Below are 19,233 nucleotides of genomic sequence, written 5' to 3'. Positions count from 1 at the left end.
CCAGAGTGGGTTTACTCAGTGACTGATGACAGGTTTACTGGCCACGGGACGGCTGAGATCGATCACACTGGTCAGCAATACTCCGTTTCCGAGAGTGGAAGTGTTGTTGAAGATCCCAGGATTGGAGATCGAAGGAATATTGACCATCAATATTCCGAATCCGCCACTTCTGAGCATCATCCGTGGTCTGATTTTGGAAACGCTGGACTTCCCGACTTTTGCAGTTATCCCAGCTCCCCAAGAACTGACAACCCTTAAACTCGAAATTTTGCAAGGGGTCCTACAGCTGTTGGGACCCACAGTTATTTTGGACTGATTGAAAATTTGGCGTATATAGTTTGAAAAGAAGATAACCTAGGCCCGAGTGGAAGAAGAATAAATTTAGGGATGTCCGTTGGAGAGTAGAGAAGAGTTAGGGAAGTCTTTCAGACCGAAAAGACAAGTAATTGGATTTTGCTAGAGGTTCCCCCGGTTAAAGAGAGTAGCTGATCTGAACATTGCTGTATGAGAAAGAGACTTGTGTTAATAGAGACTGTACTGAACATTCCCAAGATGGCGGAACCTGGAAATACACACCGTAGAGCTAAAATAGTGATAGGCACACTGTTAGGGGTAGTGATAGCCGTTATATTTGCAGTAGTAGTAACTTCATACATGGTGGCCCATAGACAGGAGGGGGAGGTTCAGGGAACACCCACACCTTCCACTCCGAGACAGGGAGGGGTCACTGGTAGAGATCAGAGAGCTCAGATGCTTGAGGAGAGACGTATGTTTCATATAGATTTGTCTCGAGCTGATTTCAAACTCAATGCTTATGCGAAGCTGTTGTATGAGTATGTTGATGCGATGGATTGCTATGTGTGCATGCAGTTGCCTGCTTCAGTAGACAAAGGTATTAGGTATCATCATCTTCCATTGACATATGGGATTTCTTGTAGCTTATTGCATGGTTTGTTTTATGACCGAAGACAGTTTGAGTATTTCTTTTCAAATTATGATACAGTACTTCCTGAAGTTCCGGCATACAAGCATTTGAATAAGTATGATTACTACAAGTCAGAGGATAGGCTTCGGAAGTATTTCATACCGACTGTGAAGCTAGATACAGCTTATGCTCAGACATAATTTGACATGCTGGTTGTCCGAGACAGAAAAGAAGTTCATAGCTCAGATAGAGGATAGATACAGAAAACTGACTCAAACACGGAATACAGGAAATAGTCCAGTGGATTGGACGGATCAGGAGAGATTGCACAAATCTAAGGGAAGTTATGGACCGATTGCATTAGATGAAGTACAGAAGGGGAAGTTGTGTATTGCTCGTCCTCAAACCTATTAGGTGTGATCACACTTTCACCATGGAGGACACTGCTAAGAATTTCTTGCAAACTCCGGTACAGGTGATTCCGACCGTGTACTTTGTATGTGGAAAGAATGCCTATGTGAGATTGCCTGCAAATTGGTATGGTTCATGTTACTTGGCTATCATCTTCCCAAAGATTTATCATGCTGAGGATTTGAAGATGCTAGAGACGGGACGTCATTCTAAAGTGCGTAGAGCTGTGAGTGCAGGAGTAGTGATTGGTGATATATATGGAGCGACTATACCTAGTTTGGGCGTAGTTCTGAATGACGTGAAAATAAGAAGGTTGGCGACAGTGGTGGATGAATTGGCAATAAATTCGGCAAGGTCACTGTTGTTGGTGAATGGAGAAATGTTATCGATCCGGAATATGGTTTTGCAGAATCGCCTTGCGTTAGACGTGTTATTGGCAAAAGAGGGCGGAGTCTGTAAATTGTTGAAGGTCCAAGAATGTTGCACGTATATTCCAGACAATAGTAAGGATCTGAAGAAATACATTGTCAATATCACCACAATTCACAAAGAGATACAAGATTTGACCGAGGAGAATGTGTGGGAAAAGATTGGTCAAGGATTTGGTCGTGCGGGAACTTGGTTTGCGAACTTGCGAATGGGATTTCTTGGATCTGTGTTGAAGCCTATCATAATTGCCGTGGTATGTGTGATCTGTTTGTGGGGATTCGTAAGAGCATGCAAATGGTACAGAGGGAATAGAGCCGAAAGAGCCCTTAGAGCGAATGAGCAGAGAATGGCGAGATTGCAGGACCGTCAATATCAGAATCTTAAAAGGATGGAAGGGATCCGACATGGTGGGATGATAGCGACTGCAGTTTAGAACAGCTTTAATTCCAGGAGGAATGAGAATGATGGTGTGATGACAGTTGTCATCAAAGGGGGGAACTGATGTAGCGCTTAAAGAGTTTGAAATTTGTAGGGGTGCATCATATTCACTGTTAGTTGGCACCCACATATAATCAATGCATATTCAGATGAGTTGTGCACAATGTATTAAGCAAATGTATTAGTTATATTGTAACATAAAAGTGTTAGAAATGCGAAACCACATCGCGAGTATAGTCGATGAAATGCATAATAATTTGTTTCGTGTTTAATGCAATGTATTAGGCTATGTGTAACCTGATTGAAGTAACTCATGTAGGTCGTTTATTCATGTATGTGAAAGTAAAAGTACTAAGGCTTAGGATGTGATTTAATAGTGTGTTTAACCCGGTAGAGGCCTGAATGCACATATATCGTTAGGGAAGAGGCCTGGTATTTTCTTATGTTAGCTGAATGCGGTAGGCCGCAATGATTTATTCCGTTAGAAGTTTTAGGCCGCAGTAAATTATAAAAGTTAAAGGATGCGAAGTATTTCTCCATCCCATGATCTCACCGCAGGTGCAAGGACAGTTGGTTCGTTAGTAGAAAAGGTCTTTGTCTAAGAGTTGAATTATGGAGAAAGCCAGATATGGGAGTGCATTGGAATGTGCCAATCGCAACTCCTCGGGCCGACGGTGTCTGGGACTCAAGGCAAAGCTGATGGACGATGGAAGATGGACAGCACAGGACGGAAAAGTAGTGGAAGAAGACCTGATCGAGGAGGTGTGCCAGAGGGCGCGTTCTATGTTTTGGGGTTTTGTATTAGGGACAGCGCCCTGAGGGTTGAGCAGTCGAGAGTAGGACAGCTGAGCAGACAGAGTAGCTCATAGACAGAGAGAAGAGGTGGGCGAGGAGCTTGAAGGGGACTTTAGATCGAACTCTCACTAAGTGAAGACTTCTTAGGGAGTTTCACTTCTGACACCTTTCCATGATTTCTTGGGTCTCAAGGGAACGCTAAGTAGGGATGCTATCTAGCATAGAGTAGGGACAGAGATGCTTTGGTTTAATGATTCCTAATATCGACATTGGCTTGGTAGTTATCTACCTCATGCTTTTAGAATTTGTACTTTTGTTTATATTTAGTCGTATGCGGATTCTTCGTAGAGTAGCATTTGTGTTAGTGCCCATTTACCTGTTGTGCCTTGTATTGAGGTGCCTTTATCTGCAGATATTTATGTTGATAATAAAATCCCGAGAACACTAGAGATTGGGTCTCGAGTCCTTAATTATGTCAAATTGTGGAAAGTACTCTCTGATAATTGTGTTTGCTCCCTCCACGCTAATGGGCAGGTAAAAAGGTTCAATCAGCCAGAGTGGGTTCTTGAAGATAAACGGTAAACAAGAAAATTGGACCCCAGCAGCAGCATTTTGAGAAGGGGAAGTGGAGGTGAGCAGGGAGGTGCAGAGGGGAGGGAGGGGCGTGAAAGACATTGAAAGAGAAGAGCTACAGTAAAGAAAGGAGGTGAAGAAAAAGGGGGCGTAAATCAGTGAGAAGAAATCGCGGCAGAAGAGGAGAGAATGGAAAAGAAAGTACTGGAGATTATAGGTGGGGGGGTGGGGGGTGGAGGGGACATAGCACGCAGCAGGAATTGAGAAAAACGGAGCGGGAAAGGAGGGAGGCTGGAGCAGGCCAATGCAGAGGAGAGCAAGTGAGGTCGGCAGGGCTGGCGCGCAGTGCACGTCTCAGCATTGGACTAGTGGCGGTGAAAGTGAAACCGAACGCGCGGACAAGATAATTAAAAACAAGATGGCGTGGGACTGTCCACAGTCCCACGGACACGCGCATTCTGTTTGCAATGGACAAATGGCGAGAGCAGCCATCTTTGTCCAATGCAGACGCGTGCATGAGCCCACGGCAGAGAATTGATTCCAAAAGGTCTCTAAAGAGAGCAGCGCATGCGCTGCTTTCACCAGGCGACACCTAAAAACTCCTACCCAGGAAACTACCCGCCTCTAGGGCCTACCTTGACATCTCTGTGTGCGATGTTGATGGAGTGCAAATACTGTATCGCTTCGCCGATGCTCTTCATGATGTCAGATGCCTCTGTAGGGGAGACAGGAGAGCCTGTAAGATCTAGGTTTCACCACGACTGAAAAGACAGCACTTCCTGCCGCCCCTGTACAAGGAAAATTCAGGCGGAAGCGACCTTAAGGCCACCAGACCCGCAAACCTTACAGCGCAACCCAAAAGATTATAAACCTCCTTTCTGTACAAACCAATCACAGTTTGCAGAACTTCCACGTTAGAAAAGCGAGAAGTATTGGGCAGCATCTTCGGGCAATGGTCCAAGTTACCTCTTTCTGTGAAGGCCTGGTCACCTCGGTCTTGGATCCGACTGAAAAGCTCCCCGCCATCCAAACTAATTTAAAGGAAAAATAAGGGGGTGGGGCAGAAAGATTAATCACTTAACAACACTTTAGGCTGGCACTAAATCAACACAGTTTGCAATTTCTCATATTAAATATTATTTTATTCACCAGTTGGAGAGCACTCATTTTACTGCTCTCTGAAAGATTTATGTTTGTGATGCAGCCTGCACACAGAGGCCTGCAGCAGTGGTCACTTGACCTCCTCTTGGACTATTCTACATAGCGCCTACACTCGATAAACACGCACATCACATCTGACTCACAATGCCTCTAACCCCCGCCGCCTCCCCCCCACCCTACCCCCTTTCCTTCCGTCCCAGCACTCGAATAATACTAGAAGAAAGGGTACAACCAAACCAAAAGGCCAGACATGTTTAGTTAGAAACTGTGTTCGATCTTGAATGGTATGTTTAATGTGAGCGCGCCTCCTTTAGGCACGACATGGTATTTGTTGAGAACAGAATTCCGCTCAATAAAATGAAATTCCACTGACACAAAAGGGGAGCATAGGGACCGAGAGGGAAGGGGAAAGATGAGAATGGAAAATCACGAAGGCCTTCTTCCTCAAGATCAAAGGAGTAGAAAATCTAATGGAAAGGCAACAATAATATGCGGACCATCCAACAACGCCACTTTATTTCTAAACGTAAGTACTGCCTTTCACAGTGATAAACATAAGCAGTTCTATAAGTGAAATGAAAAGATATGGGGCGGTGTCTACATGGGGTGTTGCCAAGGCAGTAGAAGTAGGAATCCCTTTGGACAGTTGTGGCTTATAACGTGTGAACTAGGATTCTCTCCTTGACAGTGTGCCATTTGACCACTATTTGAGTACCACTGTGTGCGTTGCTCTAGTAGTGTATCTAAACATCACACTAAACATACACCGAAAGCGAGTTAGCACTGCTTTTAATTCAAAACACGTTTCCTGGAGTACATATTTTAATATAGTTTGCACAGAGGATCAAATGTATTGGTACAAAAATAGATAATAATGCTAGACAAGGTATTAACTCATCCAGTTTTGAGCCTTGAAAAACCGTCAGGGGTTGCAAAACATCAGTTGGTTGTACCACATTTCAATATTTTCATCAACTTATGCAAATTTCATTTTTCTATATCTCATTGGTTTGATAAACAATTACTGTGTTTATTTTTTCACTTATTTAATGAATATTCACTGATGAAATTCAAGCAGCATGAAATATCTATAACTTAACCAAGAGACAGTATGAACTTAAATGGAAAGTATGTATTTTATAACTTGTCTATGGTAATAAATAAAATAAAAAAATCTTTATTTTGGAAGTTGCTGCTGTATCATAATAGGGGTCTCATACATTTTTGTCGTTAACATTACATTATTGTTAAATGGTAGGGTAACCATCCCCTTAGTGAGCACTTGGAGCGTTCAACATGTGCTAAATGTACCTTACTGTTATCTTAAGTTTAACTACTGTGTAAAAGTACATAAATGTGCTTCAAAATTCATAAAAGTGTACTTTTTAACAGGCAGAAGAAGTGTTTCACATTACCACATCAGCTTGTTGGAGAGAGGATGTGGTGTAACGACCTGAGCTGCAGACTTCGGAGCTGGTGGGAACCAGGTTTGAGTCTCTGCCTCCGCATCGACAGCTTGTGATGTTGGGCAAATCACGTAATCTCCCCATGCCTATAATTCATCGCCTTGAGACCCTTACGCACAATTTACTGCGCTGTACAAATCCTGGATGTATTCATTTAAAGTGCTAGTTTTTAAACATGAAATTAGAAACATTCCTACTCCCCGCCCGGATGACAATGTCCTTAGTGAATTAAAAGCCAAGTACAGTGATATCTGTACCCTATATGTGTACTAGTTTCTTTTTATAAATAGAGCAACATTATAGTACATTAATTCAAAGACAAGAAAATTTTGTATATTGCACATAGTTAAAGGTGCTGTCATGTGTTAACAAAGGGAATAGGAGGCTTCGTGAACTAAAGTATTTGCCTAGGATCACACAATTTGGTCAAGCAGGGAAGTCAGGACTGATCCTAGGTTGCCTACGTTCATATAATTTGGACAAGCGGGATTGATGCTAGGTTTTCCGGTTTCATGCTATGCCATTTAAATATGGCTACTTCTTACTTGCCTTTTAAACATCAAAGATTTATCTCTCAGATGCAGGCCCTTTACTCTTAGCAACTCTGTTGGAGGTTAGACGTCACTGTTTATAATTGGTTAGCCCTCATGGGGGAAGGGTTCCTTGTTGTAAAAAACAATGCCATCCAAGGTATTTGTTGATATATATGTACAAATACCAACAACAAATGTATAACTATAGCAACAGCTCTGTAATGCTGAAATGTTCACCCTCTACAATGTTCATGCAAAGATTACGTATGTATATGTATACACTGGTGCCAATAAAAATTGTGGTAAAAAAAAAAATAAGTCTATGCTTCTTTTTTTAATCCTTGCGGCACAAGGGTAGAGCGCAGGTGGCAGGCAGAAGTCGCATGAAAACCCACCTTGTTTTGGGCTTGAAGGTCCAAGAGGACCTTGAGCTGAGCATGGCATCTGGTTCGAGCCCGACTCTAGCCTTCAGTGGCTCGCCCATCTCTATGTTGTACTGTTACAACTCAGAAAATGAGCTTGCAAGAACTGTGATTAGGATGGAGAGCTTGAGATAAATAAAGGAGAACGGTTTTTAAATGCAACTGGATTGCCGCTCATTGTGGGTTTAGTTACAGCTGTGTGTGTGTTGGAAACCATGAGGGTATTGATTGAGTGATATGAGCAATGTGATCGAAAAGTGATCTAGTTAAAGGATCCTTTGGGACTAATCAAGCAGTATGGACCGTTACTGCCCTCTTGTAGACTATGGGTAAAAAAAACAATGGCAAAACCAAACAGTATTGGCAATGCAAGAGCTATTGGCTTTGTCGTCAATGTCTCTGTGTTTCCGCATTGCAAGGCCATATGGTAAGTGTTTCCCAGGCAGAAGCAGCACCCAAGCGCCCGCAACTGAAGTACCATTACTCCTTTGTGTAACCAAGGGCATACACGAGCAAGGTATCCCAAATTAAACTTACCATTTGATAGAGAGCAAAACACAATAAGAAATGTGTCAAACGGGTGCTGCCAAAATTACCTAGTAAAATCCTGATAATTATTTTACAATGCAGATGCACTCCAGAGCCTAGGAGAGCAATTGGTGGCATGTGGCACTTTACAATTACCATCCAGTGAACTGAAACAAGTCCTTCCCCGCAGCCCATTTAACTAGTAACCAGCAAGTCCGTTATGACATGTTCCTGTTTTTTGTAACTATCTCAGAGGTGGGGGTGAGAATGAGTGAGTGAAGGGCAGATGAAACAAAGTGGTCAAGTTACCTTGAAAGGCAATAGGGACCATGGAGGGTTTGCTCATGTATTGTGCACTGTATTCTAAACCACAAAACGCTTACTGTACAGATGCACTCCAATGCCTAGGAGTGCATTTGGTGGCATTTGGCGCTTTACAATGACAATCCAGTGAGCTGAAACTGCAGCCAGTTTTATTAGTAACCAGTGAGCCAGTTATGATCTCAGGGGTGTGGAGGATGGTGAAAATGATTGAGTAAAAGGCAGCAGAAACAAAGCGGTCACTTTCGTCCTCTCTCCCCGAGAATGCTCTTGTGGTAACTGAAAAACGTTGTGACTTGAAAAACAAGATAAAGTTTAGAGGCCAGTTCCATTATGGCCCGAGAAGCACAGGGCATGCAGCGACGGCGGTGTTGGAGGGAGCAAGAGAGAGGAGGGTGTTTGGGGGGGTGAGATAAATAAAATGAAGGGGGGGGAGAGCAATTTTACAACAGTCAAAGAAGCACAGAGCAACCAGACACGGAGACTCGGGATGGAGAAAGTGACAGCAGGAGGATGGTAATTGGGGGGACGAAACAGGAAATGAGAAAAACATGATTTACAGGTCTATTTACATTAGTGGTGCTCGGAGCAAGTGAAAATATGACCCCCCTCCTGAGACAGGCTCTAAAACAAATACAGACAAGCTCCTAAAATGGTCATTAAATGAGAGGAGTAAATGGATAGTAGTAATTTGCCCATGGTTTTGGGGAGGGCTAAACACAGGAAGAGGCATGACACATGAATGCCATGGACTTATGGGGAGAAGAATTAGGAGAGTGATGATGGACCCAGCAAATGGGAAGCCTAAGGGCGGGCTTAAGCCCACAAAGTACATACATGTCTCTTTCGAGACAGCATATGCGCTGTCTACGGCCGAGACCTAAAACTGGGCTACACAACAAAAGTCGGCTTTTTCCATAGCTGCATCATCCAGTACTATGTTGCGAGTGACAAGCAAAAAGATCTTTAGGACAAGTTGCTGTAGCATCGCGCTACAAGTAATCACACGCACTACTGGTGATCGTAATCAGAGCTTTATTCTACACATCCAACCTCGACCCTGCCCCTACTCTAACTGCCCCCTTCCTGTCCTGACTCCTCCTCTTCCCTTCCTCCCAGCTCGGTCCACCCGCCCCAACTGCTAGACTGCTGACTTCATTACATCTCTCCTTTTCTTAATAAAATAAACAAACATTGCTTCAGTCCATCTCAACAATGAGTCTCTTTGGTGGCTGAATATCACGACGTGGCCGCAATGACATGCCCCCAGTGTGCAAACGTGGCACGGGCTCACTCTGCTGACCTCTGCCTTCTGTATCACCAGGGTCGGAGTCTTCAGGTGCGGGCGTGCTAGTCGGATTCATCCCGGGTCCTTCCATTTCTCGCGGACACCTCTTGAGGTGGGAGACGTTCCTGGTGACTCTGCGTTGATCAGATTCCGCCGTCAGTATAGTGCCCTTCTGTTGGGTAACCAACAATGGCTCGTCACGGAATCGGGAATCAGTTTTTCTATGCTGCTCTTGTTTGATGAAGATATGATCTCCTTCATGCAAAGATGGAGACCTCGCTCTTTTCTTGGCATCGGCATACGATTTCATTCGGTCCTTGTTGTGCTTGTCCGTCACAGCCGTTTCTTGATGGATGTGATTTGGTGACATCGCTTGCAAGGCACCTTCCCATGTCGGGATGCGATTTCTCATTGGCCGCCCTAGCATGAGGGTCGCAGGGCATTGTCCGGTGGTTGAGTGGGGGGTTGTCCTGTAAGCTCTGAGAACTCCAGTCAGAGCTGCCTGCAGTTCTTTCTTCTCAGCAGTAGCTTGCTGAAGTGTCTTTTTGATCATGGCCATAAATCTTTCAATGGTACCATTTGCTTGGGGCCAGAGTGGTTTGACTTTTCTGTGCTTAAAGTCCATGTGTTTCGCAAAGGCACTGAATTTGTGTCCATTGAATGGGGGTCCATTGTCCGTTGTGATTACTTTGGGGACACCCCATATTGCAAAAACCTCATCTAGCACCTTGAGAGTGCAGGAGGCGCTTGTAGACGATATTATTTGTGCGATGGGAAATCGTGAATATTCGTCAATTATGGCAACCACATATTTTCCAGACTGCAGCGGTCCATAAAAGTCCATGGCAATTTCTTGCCAAACTCCGCTGGGTAGGGTGGTCATTTGTAGTGGTGCCGGTGGATTGCTTTTGCTGGTCAGCTGACAGGGGTGGCAATCCTTTAGTGTAGACTCCACCATCTGGTCCAAAAAGGGGAACCAGACGCGTTCCTTTAGAGCTCGTTTCGTAGATACTACTCCTCTGTGGCCTTCATGGGCCAGATCGATAACCCCTTGCCGTAGTTGACTGGGGATGACAAGTCGTTGACCTCTTAGGATGACTCCATCAGGGGTGACCGACAGTTCGTCGCGGACATGCCGGAATGTTTGTATCTCTTTCCAGATTGTAGAGTCTGTGTCTTCTTCTTGCGGGTTATATCTCCATCTATTGGTTTGGATCCGGTGGAGTACCATTTGCAGGATAGTGTCTTGGGCGGTGACTTCCCGGATGGCGTCCATGGGAATGGCCGGTGGCAATGCTTGGTCAGCCACGAAGAGGATGAACACCTCAGCAATCGGTGGTTTGAATTCTGACGACGGCTGAGGGTGGCGGGACATGTAGTCAGCCGGGTTCTCCGCCTTCCCCGGTTTGTGAACAAACTTGCTGACACCGTTCTGATTGTCGTTGACTTTGAATAAGACTTCCACCAGATGAAGACGCTCTGCGGTGGGGAGGCTAAGTAGGCAGTCGGCTTCAGGTCCTTTGATGACATGTATAACCGCCTGTACGGTGATGTCGTCATGGGTGAGAGTTGTGTGGAATTTACCCAGACAGGGTAGTGGTTTCTTGGACATCCACGTGAAGACACGGACTGGTGCAAACGTCAGTGGGGGTTTCGGGACCATTTTCTCGTGTTCTGTAACTGGAATATAGTTCAGCGAGGCTCCGCTGTCCAATACGAATTTGGTGTCGTGATTCCCCACTCTAATGTCTAGGCGTGGATACTTTTTCAGTTGATCAGGGTCCGCAATCATGTTCACGTATTCCACAGTGTAGATCGAGTCTGTGGAGGAAGATGATCTTGAGTCCCGAGATGGGGAACGGCGTTCCCATCGTGACCTGCATGATTCCCGGCTGGAATCTGATGAGCCTGGGGACTGCATGGACTCTCCTTGAACAGTTCGTATGTGATGTTTCCTTGTGTCTGAGCAGGATGATCTTGTTGTTTCACTTCGCCTTTCCTTGCGATAGTCCCCGCACATTGCTTCGAAGTGGTTGGATCGCCCACATTTCCTGCATCGCTGACCCATGGCCGGACAGGTGTCTATATGAGGATAGTCATATCCACACCGATGGCATCGTTTAGTCCTTTCTGGCTTTCGGTCCCTTCTCCCTGGTTCCCTTCTCCTGTACTCCGGGCGTCGTTGGCGAGACGACGGTCTCTGTCTCCATTTATTCTCCCGCGAACACTTCCTACTGCTACGAGGTCGGTCTTGAACACGGTGTGCTTGCTCCTGACGGCCGTTGTGTCCTGTTTCGATGGTGGCGGAGTGTTCCTCCGCTTCGTCGTATATACGAGTCATTTCTTCTCTCTCTTCCAATTCGTGGGGTTTCCTCAGTAGCCGTCTCCTGAGAGCTTCTGAGTGACAGCCAGCTAAGATTTGTGATTTGATAGCAGCGTCAGGCGAGAAGGTTTCAAACTCACAGTGTCTCGACAGCCGTCGTAACCGGGTGATAAATGCACTCATTGCCTCCTCTTTTCCTTGACGCGCTTGGTGAAACTCGTGGCGCTCATAGTCCACGTTTCTTTTATGTAGAAACTTTTTGTTCAGTGCCTCACGCACCTTGTCATAGGTTCCAGTATCTGCAGGCGAAAAATCCTTGATGATTTTGCTTATTTCCCAGCCTGCTAGGTTGCGGAGGGCAATTAACTTCTCTTTGTCTTTCGTCACTTTGGATCCCTCGATGTAATCTTCGAAGTCTTCTAAACATTCTTGCCACTTGGGGCCCATACTCCCTCCCGTGGTCACGGTCAGAGGTTCCGGAGCTCGCAGGTGTGATCCTCCCGCAACAAGGAGCTTCCGCTGTGGTGAGGTCGCCATTGTGTCGTCTTCTTTCCACTCCTTTGTTGCTGCCCGTTTCTTTATGTATTCTCACCAATGCTTGTTTATTTCTTCTCGTCAATGCTTGTTTATTTGCTCTCGTCAGTGCTTGTTTATTTGCTCTTGTCAGTGCTTGTTTATTTGCTCTTGCCAATGCGTGTTTACTTGCTCTTGTCAATGCTTGTTTATTTTCCTTTCCGCCAATGCTTGTTTATTTGCTCTTGCCAATGCTTGTTTTCTTGTGCTGGTCAGTGCTTGTTTATTTTCCTTTCCGCCAATGCTTGTTTATTTGCTCTTGCCAATGCTTGTTTCCTTGTTCTTGTTAGTTACTGTATGCCTGACTTCAAAATGGCCGCTCTACAACAATCAAGGGGTCTGTCTTGAAAAGTGCCTGACTTCAAGATGGCCGCTGTCACTGCATGCACAGGAGGCTTGCTCTCATGGCTCACTCGGTCCTCTTGCTCTCATGGTTCACTCTGGACTCACCGGTGGGCAGCTTCAGAGGCAGCACACATCAGGACCTGCATCTCCCCCACGGCGGCTACGATCAGGTGAGGTTGGGGTGGGCTCCCGCCTTACTCTGCAGATTCCCTTGTTTTTCCTCGCGCCAGCATGCCAAGACTCACTCATCTGGGGTGAGATCTTCCGACGTCGATGGGCACTCAAGCCCGGACTTCACGGTGCTCGGCGGCGCTCGCCAGCGGGCCTTCAGGGACAGCGTCCCTTACACTGGGCACTTCTCTGTCGCTCTCGGGGTGCAAGGCAGGGTCGGGTGGGCTCCCGACTTCCGCGCTTATCAGCCTCCCTCAAAGCACACGCTTCTGGCGTGAGTCGCGCTTCGGCGCGATCGCAGCATTCTCTTTGACGTTGCCTCGGACAGGGCGTCCTCATGGGTTTCTTATGAGCGGTGGGGCTCAGTCATCCCACTCTCGTCGCCAGTTGTAGCATCGCGCTACAAGTAATCACACGCACTACTGGTGATCGTAATCAGAGCTTTATTCTACACATCCAACCTCGACCCTGCCCCTACTCTAACTGCCCCCTTCCTGTCCTGACTCCTCCTCTTCCCTTCCTCCCAGCTCGGTCCGCCCGCCCCAACTGCTAGACTGCTGACTTCATTACAGTTGCTTTTGCTCAAAGAACAAGACATACAGGAAATCAGACCCGCCTTTCATTAGCTGCATACAGCGGGTGAATGGCACAGATGTCTGAACAAAGACTGATGGGAAATTAGGACAGCATCAAACTACATTTCTAATCTTTTCCCTTCCTGAATTTTCCGAAGGAGACGTAAACTTATTTAAAATTTCCTACTACAACACTAATCTCACCTCATAGCAAGAGTCTTTAACCGGAGGTGTCATGAACTACACCGGTTTGTCTATTGTAATCACTTTGTTTTAGAGCTTTTTACAGGAAAAATAGAAACCTGTAGCCGTTGCGCCGTTCCTATGGAACATCGGATGACCACCAAAGCTTGAAGACGGACTGTAAGTGATTCTGAATCAGTCCCGGACCATACACCCTGTTCGCAAAACTAAGTCTATGGCAAGCATCGGAAAAATCTCCATTTATGGGAAATCGCAATGAATCACAGGAGAATTTATGAAATCTAGACAATCAGATTTGCCACTTTCCTACTTGCAAATTGACTTATGCAAGTTTTCTATTCGGAGAAAACCCCAATAAAAAAGAATTATGGCCACATTTTTTATTGCATATCCGTTTTTCTCCATTAGGAAACTACTGTTTTCTGTGGCAATACATTTTCACTAAACGCTCTGAGGAAAAATAGTGGCGGTTCCTTCCATTTCTCGCCCCTAAAAAGCAGTTATGTAACCAGTGCAACAGGTGCAGTTGCACTGGCTCCAGGGGTGTAAGGACTTCCGTATCAATTACAGCTACCTTGTAATACCCACCAAAGGCGAGGAGGCAGGCTCTTTCCTTGAAAGCTGCTACTGTTGGAAAGGCACTTACTCCTGCCACTGACACGTTCTTTGAGGGGTTCAATACCCAGAAATATGCTGCACTAATGGAGCAATGGTGCAATTGGCCCTATATCAAGCAGATAAAGAGGCCATCCTTGCCGCTACTCGGGAAGGTAATACAGCCATAATTAGGGTGCACTGAGCCCTCCCACCCCTTTGTTCCACCACACCAATAATAGCTGCTGCCCTTGTGTGCATCATTTGACATGGACACTCTCCATTCCCACCTGCAAGTTTCGCTTAGTGCGGTTTAACCGATAGCAAACAAAGGAAAATGCACGGGTACAGTAGACTTTCCGCATTCGTGTGTCCCTTGCAGTAAATAATTAGAAATGCCAACTCTGTGGATCACATGCACAAAAAGCCAAAGGTAAATCGAAATTCCACGTCATAAATTGCACTTCTTGAGGCATGAATCGGATCGTTTTTTGCACACGCGCCTCTAACCACTGCATACCTTTGTGGATTTTAACTGTTTTAACTCCTTTATACATTCTTATGGCAAATATTATTTAATAATTGTCGTACAGATGTCCGTATCTTCAATCGTATGCTTGCTAAAGAAAACTCATAAAATTACCAAAAACAAGGCGGAATGGATCGTAAACGTCCCCACAACACAAAAATGGCAATATAGGTCCATATTACACATGCTACCAGTTATGTCTTATTTTTTTTTTGACTACATGTTTATGGTTGCTTTTTCAAAGTAAATACCCAGTTATCTTCAAATGCAACTAACAATGGGCACTGCCTTCAATTGTAATATCTAGGTTCTGTTTACCTTTCATGAATAAACTGTTGATAAAACAAAGGACCACATCAAGGGGCAGTGGATATATATGGGAATCTTCATCTGCAGCTTTTAATGCATAATTTATGTACTCTCCACATAAACTGCACAATTTGCAGATGCCCCAAAAAAGTTTCTAGCTCGAAATATAAAAAGAACGAGAGAACCTGCAGCATAGTTTTAATTTTTTTGGTAGAACATTTAAATAACCTTATCACAAAATGTGGTTCTCCATGTTGCATAATCCTAGTAACCATGACATCGGTAAATCTCTGCATGGCAGCTTGGGGGCTGTTATGATGATATCTGTAGGGAAGATAAATATTTTCCCGATTTCAGACTTGCCTCTGAAATATGGGTTTATACCCCTGCATTTTGGGCAATAAAAGAACACAAACCTGTAATATTACTTACACGCACTCAAAATGCCAAAGTGTAACTCGGAGTGCAGTCCATAGACTAATACAGATGTGGATCTCAAAAGTCAATGACTATACCTAGAACCGACAGTACAATAAAACAAGCATTTGCAAAGCAATAGGTATTGCATTCGTGAGAGTTAAAGCTATTGACATTATAAATGACCATGCCTTTTATTTATCTGTTTTGATAATTAACACATAAATAAAAGGCATTGTCATTTACAATGCTAATAGCTCAAATTCTTGTAAATGCAATACCTATTTGATTTAAAATAAGCAGCTGCCATTGTCCCAGGCTGCTAGGAAAGTGAAAGCACGCATGGTGCGCTGAATCTTGCAGGAAAGCATGTCATTCCTGCAGTAGGAGAAACTCAAAAAAAGAGGGCTTACAGACTAAATAAGATCTAGTGTGTAACAACAGAAGTAAAAGGGCCAGTCCTCATGGGAGGTAACAAATGAAGACAAGGCGGTATTAAGGAGGGACTAACAAGTCTATTAATTAATCAGAAGCCAGCATTTACAAGCCAATGATAAATATGGGCAAAAAGTGGGTGGGGCTTCAAGTCTATACTCTAATACAGAATGCCTCGCAGAGCAGCGCATGTGCTGCCCAGGCTCGACCTAAGAAGTGGCAAAATACAAATGCATGCTGTTACTAGCCTGTGGAGCAATAGCTCATCTATACAGAGCCAGCAATAAAACTTGGTCTGCTCTAAAGAACAATGTTTAAATTGCTCATCCCTACCTGGAGTAAAGTCTTCTTTCCCTTTCAATTATATGTATGTTCATGTACATGCTCTAACATCACTCTTACCAAACCTGAGCTGCAAGACTTCTTCCTGTTCTCCCAGAGCAGCCCCCACAATAGACCCCTAGATACCTGCTAGTGTCAACACTCCATTACCCACCCCCCCTCCCACTAAGTGAGCTTACCATTCCATGATGATCAGAAGGCACTTGCGGCCTTGGTAGAGGTTTTCGTAGACGTCGTGGATTTTCACGATGTGTGCACACTGTGATGCCCTCCAGTGCAGCTCAACCTCCCTGCGCGCTTTAGGGCAGTCCTGCAGCATCTGAAGAGAGAAATGACAGCATCAGTCTCAAGAAACCGCCACAGTGGCCATAGCCAGCATCAACAGGTCAGCAAACTCCAGAGGCGTTTATTTTCAAAGTAATTCAATTTATCAAGACCAAGAAAAAGATGTATAGAATTAACCACACACAGAGGACATTTACCTTCTGTACCATTAGTGTTTTCCTATGTGTACCCATCACTGCTTTTCCAAGCAAAGATAAATATGAGGTGACACAAATAAACAGCACAGGCAAACTCACCCTATTGTAAACACATTTTATTGCACTAGAACCTTTTCGTTCTCAAAACTGTATGAAGAATGTTTTTTTCATCTCACAGAGAATATACATTGTTAAATAGCCAGAAAAGCACCGTCTCTCAATCCCACCCAACGTCTACCTAACATCTTGCAGAATACATTACACAAAAACACTGCACACACATCCAACATACCACAGATCTGCCATAGAGTCCGTTGTCAACGTGCTCACATAATATTCTACCTTTTTTATTTTTTTTAAACACTGCACACACACATAGGAGAAAATAAAGCCAACAGTGAAGGCGGGGAATACAGAGGTCCTCAGCATGCTCACGCCAGCACTCACTACCAAAAACAGTTTTGCAAGAAATCATGGCAAACGCCTTAAATTGCATAATATGGCCATTGTTGGATGGTGGTTTATAAGTAGGGGTAAGCATGCATCTACCACTAGCAATAAGGCCACCAACACAACATAAGATCCAGGTTCAGAACTAGTCTCAATAAATTATTCCTTTGCTCAACCCTTGGTAGCAGTCAATGCGCAGGCACGCTCAACTTAGAAGACAGGTGTGTAAAGCATTTAAAAACCACCAATACATTACAAAAGCAAGACGACACACAATTAAAGTCCTACACCAATTGAGAAAAATAGGAAATATTTTTATCTTTAAAATGATACCAAAACAGCAAAAATCCAATGTAAGGAACAGGAGATATGAGTTCTTAAAGAATAAACACGTTCTGGTGTTTAAAAAACAATATCAACAAATTGGGACATCTGGTCAGGCTTGATCGGGATCAAGTCAAAGTTTGAGGTTGACTGCGATGGAGCCCTGGTCGGATGCACAAAGCATGAGGCCTCAGTCAAAATGCTTCCTTTGCACATAAACATTTCTGGAGGATTTTCTCTCGGCGTTGATCCACCCTCACCAGCAGGCAGATTCACAGCAGAGTCGTTGGCTTGGTTCCACGGAAGCCAACGGTCAACTCCTGGAAGTCTTGAGCTCCAAAGCTTTTAGCTGGATGAACCTAAAATCAAGGCCAGGCTGTGGTTCGACGTAGTCTGCTTGACTCTCGATGTAGGGTCAGTCACCTTATTCTTAAAAGTTCTCCAAACTTCAGGAGAGGCTTTCTGAAGTTCCTTTTGGGGGTATAAAGTGTCCAAAAACAAAATCCAAGTTGCTCCTCGGAAGTTGGGTCTTCAGTTCCCACAATGCACCTTGTCAAATCCTTTAAAGTTCAGCTGAAGGCGGTCAGATGGGTTCTTCTTGCTGGAGATGATGAAGGTGAAGCTCTTTTAACCGGTTGCTTTCGGGAAGTCCATTCCTTCTCTTTTTGTAGCAAGGCAGAGTCCTTGGGGCTGCAGTTACTTAGTGTGTTGCAGGCACAATCATTCAGAGTGCAGTTCTCTTGTTGCAGGCAAGGGGTCCAGCAGGGCAGTCCTTGTAGTTTCAGGCAGTTGATCTGAGTTTCTATGCAGGTCTTGCATAGTTATTCAATATGCTGGGGCGACGGGTAGGAAAGCACCCCTGTTCAATGGGGTGTAGAGTGCCACCCAAAAGCATGACAGCTTCTTCCAAAGTGTGGCATATTCTTGTCCCACAAAGCACAGTACTTTAAAATTCAAGATGGAGAATGTCTCTTCTTGGGAGTAAGATCTGCCTAAGTCAACCTACTGAGGTTGCTCATTTCCCTTACATTCCCTGTCCAGACCTCCTGCACATTCCATTCCTGGGGCTCCAATCTAGCTTGGGGGTACAGCAAGAGGTGGTAGGCGCGGCTGGCATTCCATACTATACTGCTCTCTTTGATGCCCAGTTTGTTTACCCAGCCCCCTTCTTAGCCTATCCCCTGCAGTTGCACAGCTCCCCTCATCAGATAGCCTCTCTCACTATGCAGGCCACTTATCGCCTCATCCAAGCAGTTTGACTATGCAAAATAAGGGCTTGCCAATCAGGAGAGGTTGCGAGAAGGATGGATTTTGGCTCACAGAAAACAAAGTTCTATAGCACCTTCCACAAGTAAAGGTAGAACAGGGATCCTGCCTGCAACTCTACAACAACTCTCGGCAGCGACTTTTTCCGATCTCTTAAAACGTGAAAGCATCTCTAGCAAAGGACTCCTCTCAATGCAAGCATGACTAGACAATTAAGCGAGTGAACTTTTTTTTTGTCTGAAGTGGGGATGAACGGTGGACCACGTTTTATGACTTTTCTTGGCAGACCTGAATGGGTTCATAGTTAGCACACGGCAACGTGGATTTTGTCCTAAAATGTCACCCCTAGTCCCTCTGCTGGAGTTCAGAAGCTTAAAGCCACTTCCAGGTGACCCAGAAGTATTCGATCTATAGGTGGAAGCACAAGGCCCCAGGACATGCACCATCCTCCAATGGCGCTTAGTCAAAACACATCTACACCAGGTACCAGGCAGCAATGAAAAAGAGCACTGGAGAAAGACCATATTAAAGAGCTTTGAGCTGTTTGCGATAAAACGCGTTAGGCGGCTCTGAGTACGAAAGTTATCCAGCAACAGTTTACTTC

The 19,233-nt window shown here is 44.8% G+C and overlaps 1 protein-coding gene across 1 annotated transcript in view; it reads right to left on the bottom strand.

Moving 5' to 3' along the window:
• The window catches only part of LOC146870092 (MAP kinase-activated protein kinase 2), a 626,925-nt gene that overhangs the window by 91,492 nt on the left and 516,200 nt on the right, over positions 1-19,233 (bottom strand). The window contains exons 2-4 of the mRNA XM_085627880.1: positions 16,287-16,426; positions 4,538-4,602; positions 4,207-4,286 (exon numbers count right to left, since the gene is read on the bottom strand). Of these exons, the coding sequence (XP_085484006.1) occupies positions 4,207-4,286; positions 4,538-4,602; positions 16,287-16,426 (285 nt within the window). The remainder of the gene's footprint in view (positions 1-4,206; positions 4,287-4,537; positions 4,603-16,286; positions 16,427-19,233) is intronic.

Source organism: Triturus cristatus, chromosome 1_1 (assembly GCF_964204655.1).
Source record: "Triturus cristatus chromosome 1_1, aTriCri1.1, whole genome shotgun sequence".
Taxonomy (NCBI): Eukaryota; Metazoa; Chordata; class Amphibia; order Caudata; family Salamandridae; genus Triturus; species Triturus cristatus.
Note: the sequence above shows the minus strand (reverse complement) of the source record. Positions and strands in the feature narration are given on the sequence as shown.